Source organism: Castanea sativa, chromosome 1 (assembly GCF_040712315.1).
Source record: "Castanea sativa cultivar Marrone di Chiusa Pesio chromosome 1, ASM4071231v1".
Taxonomy (NCBI): Eukaryota; Viridiplantae; Streptophyta; class Magnoliopsida; order Fagales; family Fagaceae; genus Castanea; species Castanea sativa.
Window position 1 is genome coordinate 997,275 of NC_134013.1, and position 22,096 is coordinate 1,019,370.

The window sequence follows — 22,096 nt, forward strand, 5'->3', positions numbered from 1 at the left end:
GTGATGATAGTACGAGTGGGTAACACAGTTGTTTTATATTTTTATTATTATTTTTTTATCTATGCATGCACCGCTCATTAAATTGAGCACCAACGCAGAAACTGCAGCAAAAGCAAAAGCAACAACAAAAAGTGAGCAAGATAAAAGAAAAGGTGCGGACCAAGAACAGAACAGGGAATATCATGTTAGGCCTAAATGGTGCAATACTGCAATGTTGAAATTTCTATTATTATGGTGGGTCGTGAGTCCTGAATTGACCCAATTCTCATATAATTTCTTTAAATAATGAGAAAGGTTTACGGATGTCTTAAAAATATTAGTTTAATAAATATTTTTAAAATCATTTTATTAGAAAAAAAAAAATCTTTTAGATTTTTTTATTTATTTTTTATGAAACTTTATATCAAAACTTTTTTAAAATTACTTATTAAAAATTGCCCAAAAAGATAAGATTTAAACATATATAAGGTCGTTTTCAAAAAAAAAAAATAGGGTCTATTTGGATACTGCTTATTGCTAAAAATTGAAAACACTGTGGGACTTAGTTTTAATAAAAATTTTGCTGACTTAGATAACTGGTGAGTTCTGTGAAAAGTACACGAGACCACTGACAAAGACGCAAACGTGCTGAATTGAACCAAACCCAGCTATAGTGTGACAGCTCTGATCTTTCTTGCCCACAGGGAAAAAGTCCAGGTTACCTTTGGGCATGTGCCATCTTTATTGTAGCAGCAGCAGTAACAACAACAACAAAATATTTAGGGAAAAAAAAAAAAACAAAACAAACATCAATAGGTTTCTTTTTTATTTAGAAGGGGTTTGATCTTAGGATGTTTATTCAACAATTTTTTTTCTTTATCAAATGAACTAAGTAAAAAATTCACTCTAACTATAATTTTTATTGTTATGAAGATAGTTGTTCCCTATAATGACACGGATGTCATTGCTCTTAATGCTATCAAAGTGGACCGAATGGAACGAATTTGACCAAATAGATCGAATTAGACCAAGTGGCCCAAAATGAACCGAAATTGATCAAGTTGAACCGGAATGTTACACTGAAGTGGTTCAGCATGAGTTATAAATTGATAAGCCCAAAATGAGAAGGCTTTCCAAGATGCCCTTCAAAAATAGTTCATTCAAGATGGTCTTCCATTTCATTGATCATAAGCATTCATAACTACAGACCGTAAATAAATTTTAAAAAGAAATTTGTAATAATGTTTTTCATCATCATTTTGATAAAGCAACCATTTTGCTTACATTCATCCTGGAGACCTTGCAACTAGAAAATGATGCAAGACAAAACATAACCATGTAACATGGAAATTTTAAAAAACAGAAAAATAAAGATAGAAGACATAAGAGACTAAGAGTCAGCATCTAGGCTTTGCTTTGGAGTCACTAAACTAAGAAAACAACAACAGGAGTTAGATTCTAAAAAAATTAATAAAGAACAATACGAACTGTACAAACATTAGATACATCAAGGAAAGGATAGGCACCAGTAGGACCAACGAATCATCCAAAATTTAAAAAGATTTAGACTTATGTTTATAACACTCTAAATCTATCTAGCATGAATGTGCAATTGTTGAAATCCCGGTACAAATAGTGAAAATACAAAAGCAATGGTGAAATACAAAAGCTTAGAACTGATCAAGCAACTGCAATCATTAACAATTGAATAAAGTAGGATGTTACAAGGTACAACGAATAATGAAATTCAAAAGCTTAGAACTGCTTAAGCAACTTGCAAACATTAATGACAGAATTCAATGGAAAGTTACAGCCAGTTGTATTCTTTATCATTTATACTACAAGTTACACGTATAAAGACTGAAAAACTACAGAACTGAATCATAAAGATGCACAATTATATATACTAATATACAACAACAACAAGAAGCTGTAATCCCAAACTTTTGGGTCAAATTTGCAACAAATTAGTTAAGGCCAGCCACATTTATTCTTTTCCTCCGTGGGCTATTATTTATAAAGGTAAATAAATTAATTCTATATAGAAATGCATTTTCTTGGAGCCACGTGCAAAGTGGCTAAAAAGTTTTAAGGAGAAAGCTTTTCTACAAATTGGGTTAGAAAAATCTCCTCCAACCAATGACATGAAAAACTATCCAAGTGTATTAAATCACATAGCTCATTAAATTATTTAAACAAGTTATATGATTTATTAAATAGATCATATGACTAAAAATACACATGAATGGTTGTTTGAATCGACACGTAATAAGTTGGAGGAATTTTCCTCAAACCAGTTTCTATACAAACTTTAAACGTGTTAAAACATAGATATGACGTCCACACAAGGACATGCATCTAGTCCACAATCCACATGCACATACCAACACAGTTGACCACTAATTTAGATCCATGACAATGTACAGAAGAACTATTGAAAATGCACGTTGAAGCATGCCTTGGTTGTCATGTAATGAAACCGTGAGTGATCAAATCTCATCATTGCCTTTGATGCTCGAAAATTGTATTCAACATTACTTGGCAGATCATAGTAGAATTTAGTACAACATATCATGGCAATCAAACTCAAACTTAAAAGTTACAAAATATTGGAAGTATGATCTTCTCTGACAACTTTCATGTCCCCTTAAACCTGAAACCAATCATAATACACCGCATTACAATCTGAAAGTCATAGTCATTGTGTTCAACATTACTTGGCAGATCATAGTAGAATTTAGTACAACATATCATGGCAATCAAACTCAAAAGTTACAAAATATTGAAAGTATGATCTTCTCTGACAACTTTCATGTCCCCTTAAACCTGAAACCGATCATAATACAGCCATTACAATCTGAAAGTCATAGTCATTGTCATTAGAAATTCATTAAAATAAAAGGAGAAACAATTATACCTTTTCCGACTGATTAATTCCCCCTCCATGCAATGATTGGCATGCTGTGAGTTAAAATGGAATGTAGAAAATCCACTTACAGTGGCACAAAGCAGAAAAGGTGTCAACCATTGCTTCTGAAAACCTACACTGTAATAAGGGCAGTGGTTTTCTACAGTTCCTACATGCCAGCAATCACTAAGTTGTCACCAACCACGAAGTGAGTGCAATTCACCACAAATTAGACAAGGAATAAATGAAGAAAACCCTCTAATATGCTTTCTAATTTTTTTTCAAAAATAACAGCTACAATCTCATTCCATGATCTGGTACTAAGTGGATGGCAGTTGACATTACTATTGTCCTGCAACGGTAACCTCTGTTGAAAGCAAGATGATAGAACCAGCCTCCTATGCAAAATTGAGACCGCACAAAAGCATACAATTTCCTTTCCGATGCAGTATTGATTTTAAACAAGCAGAAAAACTTAGTGCTGGACAGCAATGAGGGAGAAAAATTTGTTGATTCCATATCAGCACTGTTGTTCTTGGCAAAAAAAGGATGACAAAAGCATTCATTACCTCCAATAATCTAATCCTCCACTGAAAATTCCCAGGTTTCCACTTAGATAATGCACTACATAGGCCCACATTGGTCATTTATTAATTCCAATTCTCTTCATGGACGTTCTTTATGATCGCCTAATCTGTCGTAAATCCCAATAACATGTTAGATCAAGGAAGATCACTTTTGTTTAAGGTATCAGCAAGTGTATATAATCACAACAGTGCTGCATATAAGAACAATATAACAAAGAAGCAATTTGACCTTTTCTCTACATGGTAATTAGTCAATAGTTATCAAGTGAAGTACAAAAGTAAATATACAAGTAAATTCAAAAAATTTATTTCCAAAATGGGAGTAGGAATAACACACTAGGGTAAGGATCATTAAAACCCCACTGGCCAGTCAGGCCCACTCTTTTTCCAAAAAGAACAAAAAAGGTGATCACACCCTTGATATCACAAATTTGTTCTTTAATTAAATGGGCTAACAATTAAAAAAACACTAAAATTGAATAATTTCAGTTCCATGAGACACTAAAATTCCCACAAAACAATTTGTTTAACTTAATAGCTAAACTGAAGTACCTTTGAAATTTCATGTTTCTATACATGAGCATTATACTCAGCAGAACAGGGACAATTGCTAAACATAAATGCTCCAATGAGTGCCCACTGATAATGTAACGATTTGCACGGTATATTTTCTTGTCAGCAACACCTTCAAATTTGGCTAGAACGTGTATTCCTGTAACAAAGTGTTGCCAAATTTTAAATAAACCAACAACCTCATGGGTAAGGCATGATAAATATATTGACAAGATAATAGACATATCAGAGTTCATAATTTCATAACTCTGATTAATTCCTCAGAAAGATATTGTAATATCCCACATATCTTTATTTGAGCTTTTTATATATTTTTTCAATATACATAGTTGATGGGCCATAAGTATTTTTTGTTAGTAATTACAGCCCACTACCCCACTAAGCCCACAGCTCTGATATGTTAAATATAAGGTGGAAGAAAAGATAAATTAGTGTTTTCATAAGAAGGGTTTCATCACTGAGGCTAGGAGGAGTACTTTTCCTTGGAGTTAATTAAAGAGGCAACCAAAAAATTCTAGGTATGATTTCTCATTTGTTAGAATCAAATAATTAAAAAGTTAGAACCTTATCATGGAATCAGTAGTGATGGGTAGATTGTTTAAAAGAAGATTGTTTACACTATAAATCTTAATTCGTGTAGGTGATTTTATGTTCTTCATTGGGTTATATATATATTAACTCCTAGATTGAAAATCCTAATTCAAGAACAACATGGCTTTTACGTTTTCCTGGTGATTATATAGATTAGATGGGCTTACCCTTTTTTCTTTTTTTTTACTTTGGGATTATAAAGCCACGGATTACATTTAAGAAAAAAGCCATTGTGTGCTGTCTAGATAAAGCCATGGATTACAAAACTTGCTAGAATAAAGCCACGGGTTACACAGTTTGATTATATACATGGCTTTTACATTTTCTTTGGGTTATATAAATCTATATATATTAAATCCTAGGGTCCCTACAGCTTGGATTCTAGAACAAAAGTCAAGATTATAAAGCTTAAATAATGTATAAGGGTTTACTTTCCGTTGGGGGCATCTATCAAATCTTGAGTTTATAATATTTACTGCCTCTAAGGTTTGATAAATTCAAGGAAACATTTTTGGGTAGAGATTCTCTGCATCAGTGTTATTAATTGGTTCATCAAAGTACAAGTCTCTTGAAACAATTTGTATAGTTCAATAAGCTTTAATTTTTGTGGAGGATATTAAGTAATTTCCATGATTGGAGGGTGTTTCAGCTGAACTTTCAAAGTGATTCAAGTGTTGTAAGTAATTATGCATAATATGCACAATTTTGTTCATTAGGTTCCTAGAAGTCAAAGGTTTTCAAAAATTATGTTTTTGAGCTTACGTTTTTAAAAGTTTATCAAAAGCATTTTTATACCATTGAAAGAGAAATTTCGACTTTTAAACGATGTTTTAAAGAGAAACTTTGAATCTTAAATAACGTTTTGAACACCCAAATCTCCTTTAAAAGATGATTTCTACACTAAACCAATTTTAAAAAAGAATTGAGTTTCAAGATAAGTTTTCTAAAAAGGTTCTTGATCTTTAAATTTGTTTAAAGCCAAGTGATTTCAAATTCATATTCCTATTTTCCAAATGGTATTTAAAATGTTTCTTTAGCAAATTGAATTTTCAGACTTACTCAAGAATTGTAAAAAAATTTATATAAACTCCTCAGTTCATATTCATTCCCCAAGAGGGTCAAGCATTCTTTGATTTATGTTTCAATTTGATATTGTGATATTCGGTATGCCTCTATACTTGGAATTTTTTTTTTTTTTTTTTAAGAAACAAATTGGAATAATTTTTAATATTAAGAAATTATTCTATTTTGTATAAACCTTGCTTTTGTGAGATGTGACTCAAAATAAGTGTTTTTAGAATTGATTAGGTATATGTGTAAGCCCACTCACAGGATTGTATGTGGGAATAAGTGTTGATCCCTCACCAGTAGGGGTTAAATGTTGGTATCTGCTCACCTATGAAGCACGGGTGCATTTCGGGACTCGGGTGCGGATGCGCGACTCGGCAATTTTTGAAAAATGTGAGTGCGGGTGTGGCGGGACTCAGCAATTAAAAAATTATTAAAAATATTTTTATTTATATTTTCTATATATTTTTACTATTAAAATATTCTTAAAAAACATATTACTATGCCTTGATTCACAAAACAAAGAAAGAAGAAAGCAAGAAACACAAAACCAAAAGGAAAACACAAAAAAAGCAACAAATATTCAAAATAAAATTGAGGAATGACAGATTTAGGGTGTTTGGGTCTCATTCAGAGCCGATTTCGGCTTGTTTCGGCCACTTCGGTCTCCGGCCGATACGGCCCGAATCGGCGCAAATCGAAGCCGATTCAGCACGAGTCGGCTAAAAAAAAAATGAAAACACGTGGCAAACGCAGCCCGATGCGGCACCGACGCACGAGCAGCGGTGTCCCTCGCGCGTCGCCGAGTCGTGCCACGTCCGTGCATCCTAGCTGCTCACAGGATATGTGATATGTGTATATGTGACACTGTACTCTAATCAATTATCTGTTTGTGTTTTCGAATGATTTTAAGGCGTGATTACATATGTATTAAGTGATTCTTTGTATGTTTTGGAATAATTATATTTGATATCATTGAATAAGTTTGTGAAAAATCAAAATACTCGTGCTTTGCTTGACTCTATTCTGTTGTGTATTATGTATAATTGCTTACTAGATGTGTGGCTCACCCCCCATCAATTACAATTTTCAGATTAAAGTTTAGTTGGGAAATGGAACTTTGGATTACTTCATAAGGTGCAAGGTAGAGCGTGAGAGTTTTTAGACGACGTCAATAATGCTTGAAGCTTTTAAGGATTTTTAGTTATTTTTATTTCACTTTAGATTTTATAGTATTTGGAGATTATTCTAAATTGTGGATTTTAGATATTGTAAGAGGTTTATTAAGAGTATTGTTTATTTGAAGTTTTATTCAAATTTTAAATTAATTATGTTTATTGAGTTATGTAAGATCAGCAAGTTAGTCATGAATCTAAATTCATGTTCCATGAATTTAGGTCATGACAGATATTATAACAGACCACAATTATTATTATTATTATTATTATTATTATTATGTTGGTGAGAAATTAACCAACAAAATTTATCAAATAGAAAAAGGAAGAACAAAAAGAAGAAATTGAAATAACCAAAAAAAATAAAAAAATAAAAAATAAAAGACAGATTCAAATCAAATGGAAGCTATTATTCACCCAGAGATACATCCAAAGAAGAAGGAACAGAATAGGAAATTAGTGAACATCAGTTTCTAGGGGTCTGAAAGAAAACTTCAGTACATCCTTCTAATTACTAGAAAAGAAATCATTTCCTATGAATTGAGCAAGAGCCGTAGAGCACTAAACAAGAGCTAAATCTAAATTTGTCAACCAAGAAACTGATACTTCCAGCAAAATCAAATCATTTCTGCATACGCCCTCCAATTACTCCAAGAATAAAAATTCACCTTTTTTTTTTTATGACATGGAACCTCACATAAAAACACTCCCCTTTTCTTTTCCCTAAAGATTTACATTAAAGTAAAATATCCTCTAAAATCAAAAAATGCGCAATAAAGAATCACTTTATGCTTATCAGAATGTAAGACAGAAGTCTTGAGGCTTCTCCTAGTGGGTTAATTCCTAGTAATTAGAACTACGCTAGAACTTCCATGAACTAATTTAACTTAGAGAACTGGATTTATACGACAAAAATTCAATCATTTCAACCATCCACCACACGTGACATTATATATAGTTTTATACAAATATCTTGCAGGAGGCAAAATAGCCAACTAAAGCTGGGAGAAAGGGGTTTTTTTTTTTGGGGGGGGGGGGGGGGGAGGAGAGTAGTTGCCAAAAACAGTCCACATCTCCTACGAAAAGCTTCTGCCTCATTCTCATTTAAACTTTCCTAAAGGCATCATTGGACACATTCAAGTAGTTCAATTCTTCTGAAAGTTAAAATGTCACTGAAAAAAGTTCTATTGTAACTGATTCGTGTACCTAATTATATTCTAATAGTAAATTCAGGTTTAATGATGATTGATTTTAAAGAAATAGGTTCTAACTTGTGTTTTATGCACATTAATATACATGTATATGTATTTATACAACAAACATTATGCTCCAGTAGCTTGTCAGACATTTCTACCAATACCAATGAATTTCCACAGAAGTATTTGTTCACGCTGTTCCTCAATAGGCATCTTATATTACTATATTTCTTTAGAAATAATTTTCCCTTCATTTAAGTTGCTCAACAACCAGATGGTTGCAGGAATTTCCCAGGGCAATACCGTGAAAATAAGTGGCTTGCCATGCTTAACATATAAGATGCAATACAGAAAATAAATATTGCAAGGACAGTTATACCTGCCGCAAAAAGCCAATATCTTGAGTGAGTATATTTAGGTTGGAACACATACATCATTCCTGGAATGGCTACCGATGGAATCAACTGGAATGTCATGCACAACCGAAGATCATTGTATGTTCTGCAGCCAACTAACAATATTCAGCAGAGAACTTGGGTATATTTCAAAGCATACACACTTGAAGAAATTAGACAAAAAGAATGCATACTAAAAGGAGGGCAAATAACTTACATTCCATAAGCTGTGCTGAGAAAAGCAAATAAAAGGAGGGCAAATAGAGAACTTAATCCAATCTTCTCCCCCATTCTTTCCACCATAAAACTAGAGAAAAGTGAGGAGTACGCAATCATCATCTGCACATAATGATGTACTATAACATGAGTCATGATCAAAACAAAAATAATAAAAGAACATCAAAATTAGGAATTCTTGAGATCAGGTCCTACATTTTTTTTTTCCTTTCAAGCCATCGATTACTCCATATAATTGCTCAAAAACTGAAGAGGGATTTTATGTTAACATTTTTGTGACAATCTGCTGTTTGTTTCTGAAATAATAAAACACGAAAAATCTTTCCTAAACTAAAATTCACCTAAGCTAGAAACAATCATTAGGCACAGATTTTTATGCTTCTCTAATTTTTTTTTTTACCATAGATACAAGAGGCTCCAATTTGATTAGTCTTTTTGTAGGCAGGATTTGAACCCAAGTCCCTTATTCAAGGGCAAAAGAGTTTATTAGTGGAGCTAACTGATTTGAAACTCAATTGGGTGCACAATAGTGGAGGCCTTTTGTTACTAGAAAGTAATAAACAATCAACATCATCATATATTCCTTTATCTAAAATTTTTAGAAATCAAACATAGGAAAAAATAAATTTAAAAAAAAAAAAAAAGTAATGTAAACAACTAAACTTGAGAGTGCTGTAACAGTATAGTAATGCTAACCGGAAACGTGTCCCACATTACTCTATTGTCATCTGGCTTCAAATGATGATAAGCAGACCCAAAAGCCACCCCTGCTGTTCCTGCATAGAATAGCGCCCATCCCCATAGCTCTCCTCGCAAACTACACCAAATACATTTCCAAACAAAACCCATAAATATAATCACCAAAAAGAACAACACCAACAAAAAACAATCAAACAAAAAGGATCAAAAAGATGACCAATACATTATGTTAAAAAAGTTCCTTTGGAGACAGAGAACAAAACCCAGAACACCCACAACCAAAAATGGGAAATTTGTAATCACATTCAACGTATTAGGCACTCCTGTCAAACACCCAGATAACAAAACCACACAAATTAGCCAAAAAAAAACCAAGCAATTACACCTATAAAGAAACATATAGAGAAATGGGTGATGTAGTGTTTGGTTACCTAGAAAATTGCGCATGTCAGCATAACGATGGTGCTTTGGAGAGAGAGGGATTTTGGGAGTGGCAAACATGAGGCAAAGCCAACAAAGCAATGCTCCTCCCCATACCCGAGTTCTCTTCCCTCTCATAAGCTGTTGTTTCACCACCCACCCCATCACCTTTCTGTGTGTATTTTTGTGTATGTTTATTAGAGAGTGAAAGAGAGAGGGACAGTAAAAATCTGAACTTTCTTATTTGTTTTTCACAAAGTTATCTTTTTTGTTGTCCCTCTGCGCACTGCTGGTTCTGCGCTTTCTGATATTCGAATGTCGTTTTTCATATTCCTTTCCTTGCATTTTTTTTTTAATTTATTAATTTTTAAATGCTACCTCCACAACATTTTCGTATCACTTTCAAAACATTCTCGTCAACGCACCTTTATTGTGATAGTCACCCCACAAGTATAAATGCTTGTGGGGTGTAGAGAGCAAGGATCAAAGTTCAAGTTTCACCCACATATATACTTCGATTAAAGAGTAAAAATTCTATCTTATATAAAAAAAAAAAACTCATTTTTAAACTTTTAATTGCATTCTCGAATCAACTTGTTTAAAAAAATTTGTCTATTTTAGTATGAAAATTTACTTTTTTTATTCTACATACTTTCCTCTCAAAACATCATATCAAATTATTTTATATTATATTCATTAAAATTTCAATTTTTTTATAATTATTTTTCTTTTTTCTGGCACAACAACTAGTTAATCACCATCTACTGTCTTCCTCTATCCTTGGGATACAATTAGATTTGTAGCAATCATATATATTCATATAACTTTTGCATGGCCTGATATTAATGAATTTTGACCTTAGTTGGCTAAGAGGTGGTAAGTAGGCCTTCTGCCCAGGTTCATGATTAATACTTAATATTGTGGTTTTAAAAATTGAATCCAATCATTCTCAAAAAAAATTAAAATTAAATCGAACTAGCCGGTTCAATCGAAAACTGAATACTAATCTGGTCCTGTAAAAACTTTAAAAATAAAAATAAAAATATCAGGAACCAAAACTAAAAACGATTCTTTGACCGTACTGGTTTTTAAAACCTTGCTTAATATAGCTACTGTTATAAAATGCATATTTCCCTCCCATCTTCTCTCTTCCCCCACCCTCTTGTCATCTACTCTCATCTCCCCCTAAACTTCCAACTAAACTATAAGGGTTAAAAGTGTAATTTTGACTCGTGAAGCAGATAAAAATATACTGTATTTTATACCATCTTAAAATGGTAACAATTTCAAATATACTGTTGGTAGCAATTTTTAAATATTGTTGTTTAATTTTCAGTGTTGTGAAAATACATATTTAAGTGTTATAAAAATACATGTCAAAAGTGTTATTGTTATTTACGTTACGTTTGTTTCGATGTAAAATATTTTATGTGTAAAAGATTTTACTATAAAATATTTTCATTAAAAATATTTTCAAGTGTTTGTCAATATTAGACCTTAGAAAATGTAAATGGCCACCTACTTCCAAATACAAGCACACCACCACTACTAACCACCTTGAAAAAAAAAGGGGGAAGCCACCACCGGACCGCTCACCAAAATCTAAGTGACTACACACCACCACTCACAACAACCACCAACAGGAAGCAACAATCCCAAAGGAAAACAAAATTCCAAAATCAAAGATCAATGAAACCTATTCTTTTTCAGCCACCATCAAAACCCACAAACCACCACAACTATAGCAGTTCCGGCCACCAACCTCAAAGCCAAACCTGAAAACACCAAACTCAGCCCACCAAAACCCAACACCAATGACCCAGCCCACTAAAACCCATCACCAACGACCCACCCTACTACCGACCTTATCACCGATCTACACCACAAAAGAGGTAATGGTCGTCGATTTGTACCGTCCTTGCACTCGACATTCACGTCGGGAACATTGATGCCAAGAGTCAAAGTCCCAAGGGTGGCACCGCTGGTGGGTAGCACCGGTTGGTGAGTGGCTCTGGTCAATGGGTGGCGCCACTGTTGGGTTGCGCCGGTCAGTGGGTGGCGCCACCAGGTTTTGGGAGAGAAGGTTTAGGTTGAGAAAGAGAGAAAATTGAGAGGGAGAGAAGAGATAGCGTGAAAGGGAGAGAATAAACCGCCTGAGAGTTGTTGGGTGAGAGTTAGAGAGAAATTGTAAAATATTTTACCAAAATTTTAAGCGTAAAATATTTTACACAAATTGGCTTAGGTTGATTTGGTTGACTAAAAATATTTTACTTTTGACTAAATATTTTATTGCAAAACAAACACCGTAAAATGAGAAAATATTTTCCTGCAAATATTTTACGTCAAAACAAACAAAGCCTTAAACACTGAAACTATTGTTTAAACATCCGTGTGAAACAACCTCTAATCAAATTTCAACACTTTCAACTTTGCATGATTGACAATGATGTCTGTTTGGATGAATTGATCTTTATTATTTTATTTTGTAAAGGCATAAATGTACCCTTTTTTTTTTTTGAAAGTGCATAAATGTACCTTAAAAATTATGCTTTGCGAGCTTTACATTTCCTTCATAGACGTCGCTTCCATGGTACCACCATCGTCCACCATATTTTTGTCATTGACATTGCTACCACATGTTGATAGAAGGAAGACGTTAACATTGTTACATCATGTTGATGGAAGGAACATGTCAATATCGCTATAATACTTGATACTGTAATTAAAATTTTCAAAATGAAAAGGATCAATTTAAGGATTTTAATTTTAAGCCATAGAAATATTATTATTTTTATAGATTGAGAGAGTGCATTTTAAGATCTAATCAATTTTATGACCAAAAAAAAAAAAATTCAGTTCTTTTTTCACAATTATTTTTTAAAAACATTAATTATTTTTAACACACACAACAATAATGTTACAATCAAATAATAAATTCTTCCTCTGTTATTTTCTGGGCCGTTGGAATCAAGGCGGCTCGTGATAATTGTGGTCACAATCAAATCTACAAAATGTTGGATATAGAGGAAAAGATTAATGGGCCAGATTAAGTTGGGCCCCCCACAGTGGGCCATCTCAGTTTAGTACGGTGGAGACCAGGCTGTAAGCACTTAAGGGCTAAGGCTATGACTATCAGTTGTCAAACACTCCCATCATCCAACACATTTCATTGACCTTTTCACCTTATATTTTACACTTTTACTATTCACCGGAATAAAATATGTAGTGTATTATTTATAATTTATGGCTGTAAATTGACCATACCAAACCTAATTTTTATATAAAATGCTTAAGGATAAACTATTACTATTGTGTTATAAATTATAAGTTATAGTTCAATTTCATTGTTGAATTATCGCTTTTATGTCAATTTAGATCTTGTATCCTTCCAAACTTTGCTCTCATATTAGTAAGGATACAAATTAACCATAGATTGAATTGCTTACTTTGTAAAACAAAATTTATAGAAATCATTCCAATGAAAGTAAGGCTAAGATTAAGTTTGGATAGAACTTATTTTGTTGAAACTGAAAACTGAAAACACTGTAGCAAAATAATTTTTAAATGTGTGAATAGTACTGTGGGACTCATTTTTAATGAAAAAGTTGCTGAAAAGTAAAATTTGTGGAACCCATGAACAGTGCATTTGTGCACTGTTCATGGCTGAAAAGTCAAACCTTGCGGCTGAGTTAAAAAAAAAAAAAAGAAGCAAAACGCGGACGTGGACGCAGAAACTTGGATCCAAACGCCCTCTAAAGGTAAGATTAAGCGTGCGTTTGGGTGCGTCTGCATTTCTGGCGTTTTATTTTTTTTTTAGCCTTTGTTTTTTTAGCCGTGATTTTTGACTTTTCTGTACATTAGTGGGTCCTGTCACTTGTGTACTGTTTATGGGACTCACAAATCTCACTTTTTAATAATTTTTTCATTAAAAATAGGTCCCACTGTACTATTCACACATTTAAAAATTATTTTACTACAGTATTTTCAGTTTTCAGTTTTCAGTTTTCAGCTATATCTAAATAAACCCTAAACCATCTTCAAAAATTTCAGTAATTAAATTGAAAAAAGTAAAAGATAGTTCATGACCAATTTCAGATTTTAGAAACCAAAATCTTAGCTTTGCCACAAGCTAGCAATTGTTTAAATGATTCATCACTAATATCAAATAATGCAATCCAAACTTGCCAAACTGGAATTGACAAATTTAAGGTAAAGTGGAAAAAAAAACACCCAGTGCCAATGGTTAGATAACCAAACAAAATTGATCCTTGAGAAATTGACACATTAACAACCCCGTAGAAGTAGTGGAAAAAAAATTCAAATCTTCGAAAAGGAAAGGAAAGCAGCACTGCCTAGACCGACTGGTCATATTTCATAGAGATAGGCATTAGAACTTAGAAGTCCTCTAGAACTTGCCAGAGTACAATTCGAAGATCTGTAATGGCGACTGGTGAGTCGACACTCTTTTTTTTTTCTACCCTGAAAATAAATTATGTTGATTAGCCCGACATGGTCCTTAATGGCGTCTAATAGTAGAGATATAGAAAAATTCACAAATATGTTGAGGTGATTATTGTGCTTAATACAACGTCATATTTACATCAATATTGTACCGTTGCTACTGTTTCTATAAAATCTTCTTGATTTTCAGATTTTTCTATTAAAAAAAAAAAAAAAAACACTGATACCACTTATATTGGCCAAAATGGGATTTTAGTATTTTACCTCTCTTAAAAAAAAACTTTCTAGCATTTTGTCTTGTTTCTCAAATTATTTAAGAAAATGTCCTTATTTTGAAATTTGATTTTTGGACAATCGAGTTATAGTGGAATTGGACTTTAGAAAAAAAAAAAAAAAAAATTCTATAACTCGAGTTCCATGCGAATATTTTCAAAGAACTTGAATTCTACAAATTTTTTTTTTTTTTTTCAGTTTGCTATAACTCGATTTTTAAAAAATCAAGTTTCAAAACAATGCATTTTCTTAAATAGTTTCACACAGGAAACATTTGGCTGAATATTTATAAAAAATTTAAATAAAAAAAAAATGAACAAAGAACGCAAAAGTCCATTTTCTCCATAGAGATAGGCATTAGAACTTGGCATCTTCTAGATCTTGCCTAGTGTACAATTCGAAGATCTGTAATGGTGAGTCAACACTAAGAATTTTTTTTTTTTTTTTTACCCTGAAAATAAATTATGTTGATTGGCCTGACATGGTCCTTAATGGCGACTAATAGTAGAGATATAGAAAAATTCACAAATACGCTAAGGTGATTATTGTGCGTAATACAACGTCACATTTGCATCGATATTGTTTTCAATAAAATTTTATTGATTTTCAGATTTTTTCACAAAAAAAAAAAAACTCCGATACCACTTACATTATACATCAATAACATGTCTTTTTTTTTTTTTTTATGGTTCAATACAGTTGTGATCTACTCTTTAGAAAAAAAAAAAGTGTGAATTGTGAATTATGTTCAGTTAGCTTTTTTTATATATCTAAATTTCCAAAAAATTGGAATTTGAGAGGATTTTTTTTTGGTTTACAGGGAAAAACTTTCTCAAATGTCTAGAGGTGTTTGAGAGAGGAGTTTGAGTTATGTTGTTGGAGTGTTTTTGATATACGCGTGGGTGAAAAAGTGTGTAAAAATATGTATAATATTGTTTAAAATGTGAGTTAGAACTTACTCACTAAATAATTTTTGAGATACATGGTAACATGACTTTGTGAAGGAGATTATAGCAAAACACGTTAGGCATAATTTTTTAGATCAAATAAGCTGGACCTGGATCAACGTCAAACGTTGCTTCTTCTACAATCAGATCTCATCCTCTTTAGTTTTCATTTAATCAATTATTATTGAAATCAGTGGAATATCAAGCCCCATTTATCTGAAATTCTTTTTTCTTGCAACAGTTTTAATAAAGCCGGTAGAAAAAAAAACAGGAACCCCATAGAAATAGTTGGAAAAAAAAAATTCAAATCTTCGAAAAGGAAAGGAAAGCAGCACTGCCTTGACCGACTGGTCATTTTCCAAAGAGATACGCATTAGCACTTAGCATTCTTCCAGAACTTGCCTAGCGTTCAATTCGAAGACCTGTAATGGTGACACTGAGATCTTTTCTCTTTTTTTTGGCTCTGAAAATAAATTGTGTTGATTGGCCCGACATAGTCCTTAACGGCGAGTAATTGTAGAGATATAGAAAAATTCACAAATATGCTGAGGTGATCATTATGCATGATATAACGTCATGTTTGCATTGACATTGTATAGTTTCAACTGTTTCAATAAAATTATCTACTACTGCATATTCTTACTACGATGATCACATCACAAATATAAGTGTTTGTAGGGATGTCGGAGTAAAGACCGAGATTCTAGTCCTCAAAAAGGAGTAGAATTTCTAAATAATAATAATAAAATCTTCTTGATTTTCAGATTTTTCAAAAATATATATATATACCATTTATATTATACATCAATAACATGTCTCTTTCTTTTCTTTTCTTTTGTTTGTTCAATGCAGTTTTGATCTGCTCTTTAGAGAAAAAAAATGTGTGAATTGTGAAATATATTCAGTTAGGTGTTTTATATATATATATTAAATTTCCCAAAATTGTGGAATTTGAAAGGATTTTGTTTTTGTTATTTTGGTTTACAGGGAAAAACTTGCACAAATGTTTATTTGCCACAAGGATGACAGCTTTAGCACATGGTAACATGACTTTGTGAAAGGGATTTTAGCACAACACGTTAGGCATAATTTTTTAGATCATATAAGCTGGACCTGGATCAACATCAAACGTTGCTTCTTCTACAAGGAGATCTCATCCTCTTTAGTTTTCAATTAATCAATTATTATTGAAATCAATGGAATATCAAGCCCCATTTATCTGAAATTCTTTTTTCTTGCAACAGTTTTAATAAAGCCGAAAGAAGAACAGGTAGGGAAGAAATACACTACAAATATAGCAACTTTATTCTTGGCCAGACTCAAAAGCATTCTATTATTCTTCACCACTTTCACAATGCATTTATGATTTTTTTTCAGAAGCCAGATAAAACCAGATATAGAGGGTCCCTGCATTTTCATCACGAGGACAAAACAAAAATAAAATTATTATTATTTTACTTTCATGTTTGACACTTGACTCCCATTTCTTATATTCAGCTTATTCCATTTATGAAGTTTCAAAATTTACTCTTTTTTATTCTTTTTCTTTAAGCACAGCTGTAATTTGGATCTGTTGTTGATGTTGTTATATAGCTTTTTTAAAACTTCATTTTTTTAAGTACAATTATTAAGTACAATTATGTTGTTGCTGACTTCATACAACTAAACTTGCAATGAAAAACAAAATCCAAAAGTTCCCAACGCACAAAGATGATTGATAATAGGTCACCCCCTACCCAAGAATTTACAACAAGACAACAACATTGTGGCACTGGTAGATTGAATGTCACTTCTTGCTATAAAAAATAATCCAGCCGCTAACAATAAGCATTTGTGCCTTAGGCACACCTTTAAAACTTTTATAATTTGGACCCACAAATGCTTAAAAGAAGAGTGACAAAGTGGTCCTTCCAATAAAACCATTTATCCTCTTAAAAGGACCACAGACAAGTGACTTCTATGGCCGATTGCAGTTTTTAAAAGCTTATTTAGGTAGCTCCCACTCTTTCTGGTAATAAAACTTTCCACACCTTAAAATGGTGTTATAGCGAAGTAGCCAAGTAAAATCTCCCACGTGCAATATGACCAACCGCCGTAAGATACGGATAAGTATGATGAAGAAGCCAAATTGACAAATATTGATACTTTTATTTTATTATAATAAAATTGGTAATTAGTTTAGCATTTTCTTTTTCCTGAAGACTATGATGAGGTTGTGGATGACATATTGACCATAATGGCCCCAATGCACAGCAAAATCTCCTTTAAAAAAAAAAAAATGCACAGCAAAATCTATCCTGGAATTGCAGTACAGATGGACCAAAATGGCTCAAAACCATGGACAAATATTAGTTAATTAGTGACTGTCAGGACCCTTCTATATTTATGAAATGATTGCTTCATCTGCAGACAAAGGCTAAATGTCACCTTTTTCTCCTAACTTCATCATGGAAAAGAAATGGAAATAGACAAACTTAGTTAAGCAAGGGGGCAACTCACAATTCTCTCAATTGAACTTTTCACAATGTCAATCATTTGAGTGGTTGATGGTTGATACACAGTGCACTGTACAATATATGAAAGTGGCCAGTGTATTATACTAATTGATCGTGCATCAACAAAATGTCCTTGATGTCCCTCAAATTAACAACCAAATTATACTAGTATGAAATTATGAGTAGTTTAGTTAAAGAACTAATAATTGCACATGAAGCAAATAGTTCCAACAAGCATAAAAGCAATAGAGTAGATCTACATCACATCCCCAATAAACCCCTTAACTTTTTTAACCAATCCCTTTTTTTTTTTTTGCCTTTCTTGACTAAACAAAACATACCCTCAAGTCTTTAGTCAAGAATACAGAAACAAACCCCCAGAAAGTAACCAAATTTACCTTTACTTTTTTACTTTACTTCCCACTCCATTTAATTATCGAATCCAGCCTCTGCAACTTCAACTGCTGCTTAAACTTGTTGATGAAATCATCAGCCTTGGCATCCACTTCTTCATCCTCAGTTACACTAACTTTCCCTTCTCTCACTGTGGCAGGCCTGCGATTCTCAATATTGTTAATATCTTCCTCATCTTCAAAGTGAAAAGACGCTAACTTTACACTCATAGACTTCTTTATCTTCCTCGTCAGCTTTGTTGGTACCTCCCCAGAGGTTGGCTTTGCATCAGACTTACTCGTGTAAACATTATCCCCCTTTAGCTGCTTGTATATCTCATCCAGGCTCCGTTCCTCTTGTTCTTGTTCTTCTTCTACTTCTTCATCATCATCATCATCCTGGGATAGCTCATCCAATTCTTCTAATTCTTCTTCGTGTTGCAGATGTTCTAGGAAAGTGTAATGGGTGTCTGAATCTTGGGTTTTGTGCAAAGTGGTGGTCTGGGATTGTGAAAGGTTGGAGTCTGGGGACAAACAGTTGTACAAGTTGAAGGACCTAAGCCTGTGAAGCAGAGAAGGAGATCTGGTAAGTTGGGGTTGTTCTTCTTGTTCTTGTTGATGGGTGTGTTTGCGAGTGTAATGGGTGTTTGATTCTGGGGTTTGGTCAAAGGCTGTGGTGGTGGTTTGTTGTGGGGATCTATAGTAGTTGGACAAATTGATGGACTTGAGCCTTTGTAACACAGATGGAGATCTAGCAAGGTGTGGGTATCCTTGGTCTTGAGCTTCTTCTTGTTGTTGGTGTTGGCGTTGTTGTTGTTGTTGTTGGTTGCCTTGTCTTGAAGTAATGGCAATGGTGCCAATCATGAGGTTGAGGAAGACAAAGAGAACAGTGGGTGTGAACCAGCTGTTCATGGAAGCCCATATTGAAGGTATAAAGGAAGTGGATTCTTCAAACATGGCTTTTCTTTTGGTTAAGAGTGAAAGAGAATGAATTGCAAAGTTTAGGACTTGGGGACCTTGAGAGTGTGTGAGAGATATAAAGTAAAGACTAAAAGAGAATGGGGGAGTAGGAGAGGGGTTTATTTGGAGGGATATTTTGGCTAATTAGTTGAGTGTTTTTCTTTTGTGAGGATATTCCCAATTATTTTCAGGATCTCGAGGGACACGTGTCAATGTATTATGGGTCTGTGATAGACTGACAAAAAAGAAGGGGTGGGGTGGGGTGTGGGTGAGAGTAAATGTGAGGTTGTGGTTGGATTTAATAGAGGGAGGTGATGGTGAGTGGTGACAGGCTAGGAATTGCAGACTGGACTTATAAACCAGACTTTTCATCTATTCTAGACCAGTTCCCTCGGACAAAATACATAGTGTTTATGCATCTTTTCAATCACGTGAGGGTGAGTTTTACACTTGTAGGGTCCATGTTTTTGTGAGTGTGAAAATGCATACAGAGGCCTAATACCACCTCGTCCCCTTGAATAAGCAAAAGAAGAGAAAAATCTAGGTTAATCATTTGCACAACATTAATGCTGCATTTACAAAAAATTTCACAAAATTAGACTTAGATAAGTTTTCATTAATTTCCCCTGCAGAACCCATCACTTTACCATCATTTTTTGTTAACTTGCCACTTCAATCATTGTAAAACATTTTATAATATAAAATTCTGGCGCCAAAGTTTTAGGTTTTTTTTTTTTTTTTGGGTTTTGTGGCCACAAACTTATACAAATACTTGCAAAAGGCTCTTCCATAGACAAGGTGACATGGATGATGGAACACCAAAGCTAAACCAACTATTTGTACTCTACAACTGTTTTTTTTTCTTTTCATTTAATAATAATTTCCAATAATTAAACATATGTCATTTATTTAAGATGAGCAAATAATAGTACTGCTTCAAAAGCAGTTTACCAAAAATTTAGTATTGCAATAATGTATAATATAATATGGATACGCATTGAATAAAAAGATAAATATATCCCTAGCTTGACAACTAAATCAAAGGGTTTTGGTTGCAAAACTTATGAACCAAAAACTAAATTAAAACTAAATAAGTTCAAGAAGAAAATTATGACGTGCGTCTTGTAGACCATGGATCCCCATTTAGAACTCATGGATGGGATCTACTTCTTGTGATAGGGGGAAAGAATACAAATGCAATTATTTTGGGAACTATAGGTATACATAAGTTGACGAATATTATTTTTGTCAATCATGTCAAATATAATTTTGTCAATCATGTCAAATCATACATTAATAAAGGTTGTCTCCACCTTCTTCTTTTTTGTTAGTATTACTATTTTTTTTTTTTTTTGCTGAATTGTTAGTATTACTATTTTAAAAGAAATAGCGTGTACAACAATTATTTAGACAAGAAAACTTTTCATAAAATATTGATTTATTTTAAGATTTTAACTTTTGTTTTAAGATTGTTGTCACAATTTTGATGTGATGAACTATGAATGAATGATTACTTATAAATTTTACATAAACTTTGCTATTATTTTTTTACTATTTTTAGTTAGTTTTGTCAAAGTTGTGGTAAAATTTATGATATAAGAATTATATCCACAAATTTTCTCTAAAATATTACATAGACAACATGCTAGGAATTTCTTCTTGGCCTCTTCAACCACTTCCTCTTTGCATTGTTTAGGGCATTTGGATGTTTCTTTGGCGTTATACATGTAACATGTCATTGACGTTTTTATTAATTTGTTAAAATTGATTAGAAGCACGGATTTATTTTTAAAAACTCACCAAACGCATACATAATTAAACAAACCACCAAAATTTTTCACACAAATGTTATAGAGCATTGATCTATTTGGGAAAGTAGGGGCGGAGCTACACTTACCATGGCCCGGCCCGCCCCAAAATTTTTTAAAAACTTCATAATGTATATGTGTTTTGCAATTTTTTTTAAAATATTAGACCTTAAACTTAATAGATAACCCCTCCAAAAAATAAAAGTTAGCCCCTACAAAAAGTAATTGAACAACTAATTGTGGGTTCCAATAAATATTGGTTAATAACAACAAACTATCCATCTTGTAAGCAAAAAAAAAGTACTTCTTTTTAGTTTTTTCTTCTCTTAATTGGTAAGTTTTAGTGGTTGAGTTCAAATAGTAAGTTTTTTATAAAAGAAACTTCTACTTAGAGTTATTTTGTTTTTTTTTTGATTAAGTCTTTCAATGTTGTTGTTAAGTTGAGTTGTTTGTCAATATTTGATTTAGACATAAAATGTTAAATGAAAAAAACTACACTGAGGATATGTAATGTTTAGGGGTGACAATACTTAAAAAGCAATTATCTTGGACACACACGTGTATGTGTGTGTGTGTGTGAACATATCAATATGTAGTTGCGTAAATGAATGTATATATAAATAAGTAGTTTGGCCCCTCTAAACCAAAATTTCTGGCTTCACCCCTGTGGGAAAGAGTACGATCTATTTGAGGGACCGCACTAGGTTGGTATGGAACTTGCAATGCCATTGTCCCCATAATTATTATTATTTTTAGTTTGAGTATAAGATTCCAAGAAGAAGTGGTCATAAGCAATTTTTATATCGCAATAATTGGTTATAAACTAGTTTGATATAAATGAAGGGAGAAGTTAACAAATTCCCTAAGAACATTGGTTTAGAAAATATTTTTTAGAAACGTTTTATTAAAAAAATTGACTTTTTTTTTATAGT

At 32.8% G+C, this 22,096-nt stretch overlaps 2 protein-coding genes across 3 annotated transcripts; both read right to left on the reverse strand.

The window, feature by feature from the left end:
* Positions 1 to 2,465: 2,465 nt before the first annotated feature.
* Positions 2,466 to 10,109, reverse strand: LOC142641920 (uncharacterized). 2 transcript variants are annotated; one of them, XM_075816279.1, is made up of 8 exons: positions 9,840 to 10,109; positions 9,632 to 9,731; positions 9,406 to 9,526; positions 8,690 to 8,811; positions 8,457 to 8,578; positions 4,027 to 4,186; positions 2,897 to 3,581; positions 2,466 to 2,805 (listed from the first exon to the last, which is right to left on the reverse strand). In XM_075816279.1, the coding sequence occupies exons 1-7, from the start codon at positions 9,991 to 9,993 to the stop codon at positions 3,554 to 3,556; spliced, it is 807 nt and encodes a 268-aa protein (XP_075672394.1). In that variant the 5' UTR covers positions 9,994 to 10,109; the 3' UTR covers positions 2,466 to 2,805; positions 2,897 to 3,553. The 2 variants fall into 2 exon arrangements, with proteins under 2 accessions (XP_075672394.1, XP_075672393.1); XM_075816278.1 differs by having other exon boundaries at positions 9,373 to 9,526.
* An 8,043-nt stretch (positions 10,110 to 18,152) lies between these two features.
* Positions 18,153 to 19,581, reverse strand: LOC142621707 (pathogen-associated molecular patterns-induced protein A70). Its single transcript, XM_075795052.1, has one exon. The coding sequence runs from the start codon at positions 19,351 to 19,353 to the stop codon at positions 18,418 to 18,420; it is 936 nt and encodes a 311-aa protein (XP_075651167.1). The 5' UTR covers positions 19,354 to 19,581; the 3' UTR covers positions 18,153 to 18,417.
* Between the last annotated feature and the right edge of the window lie 2,515 nt (positions 19,582 to 22,096).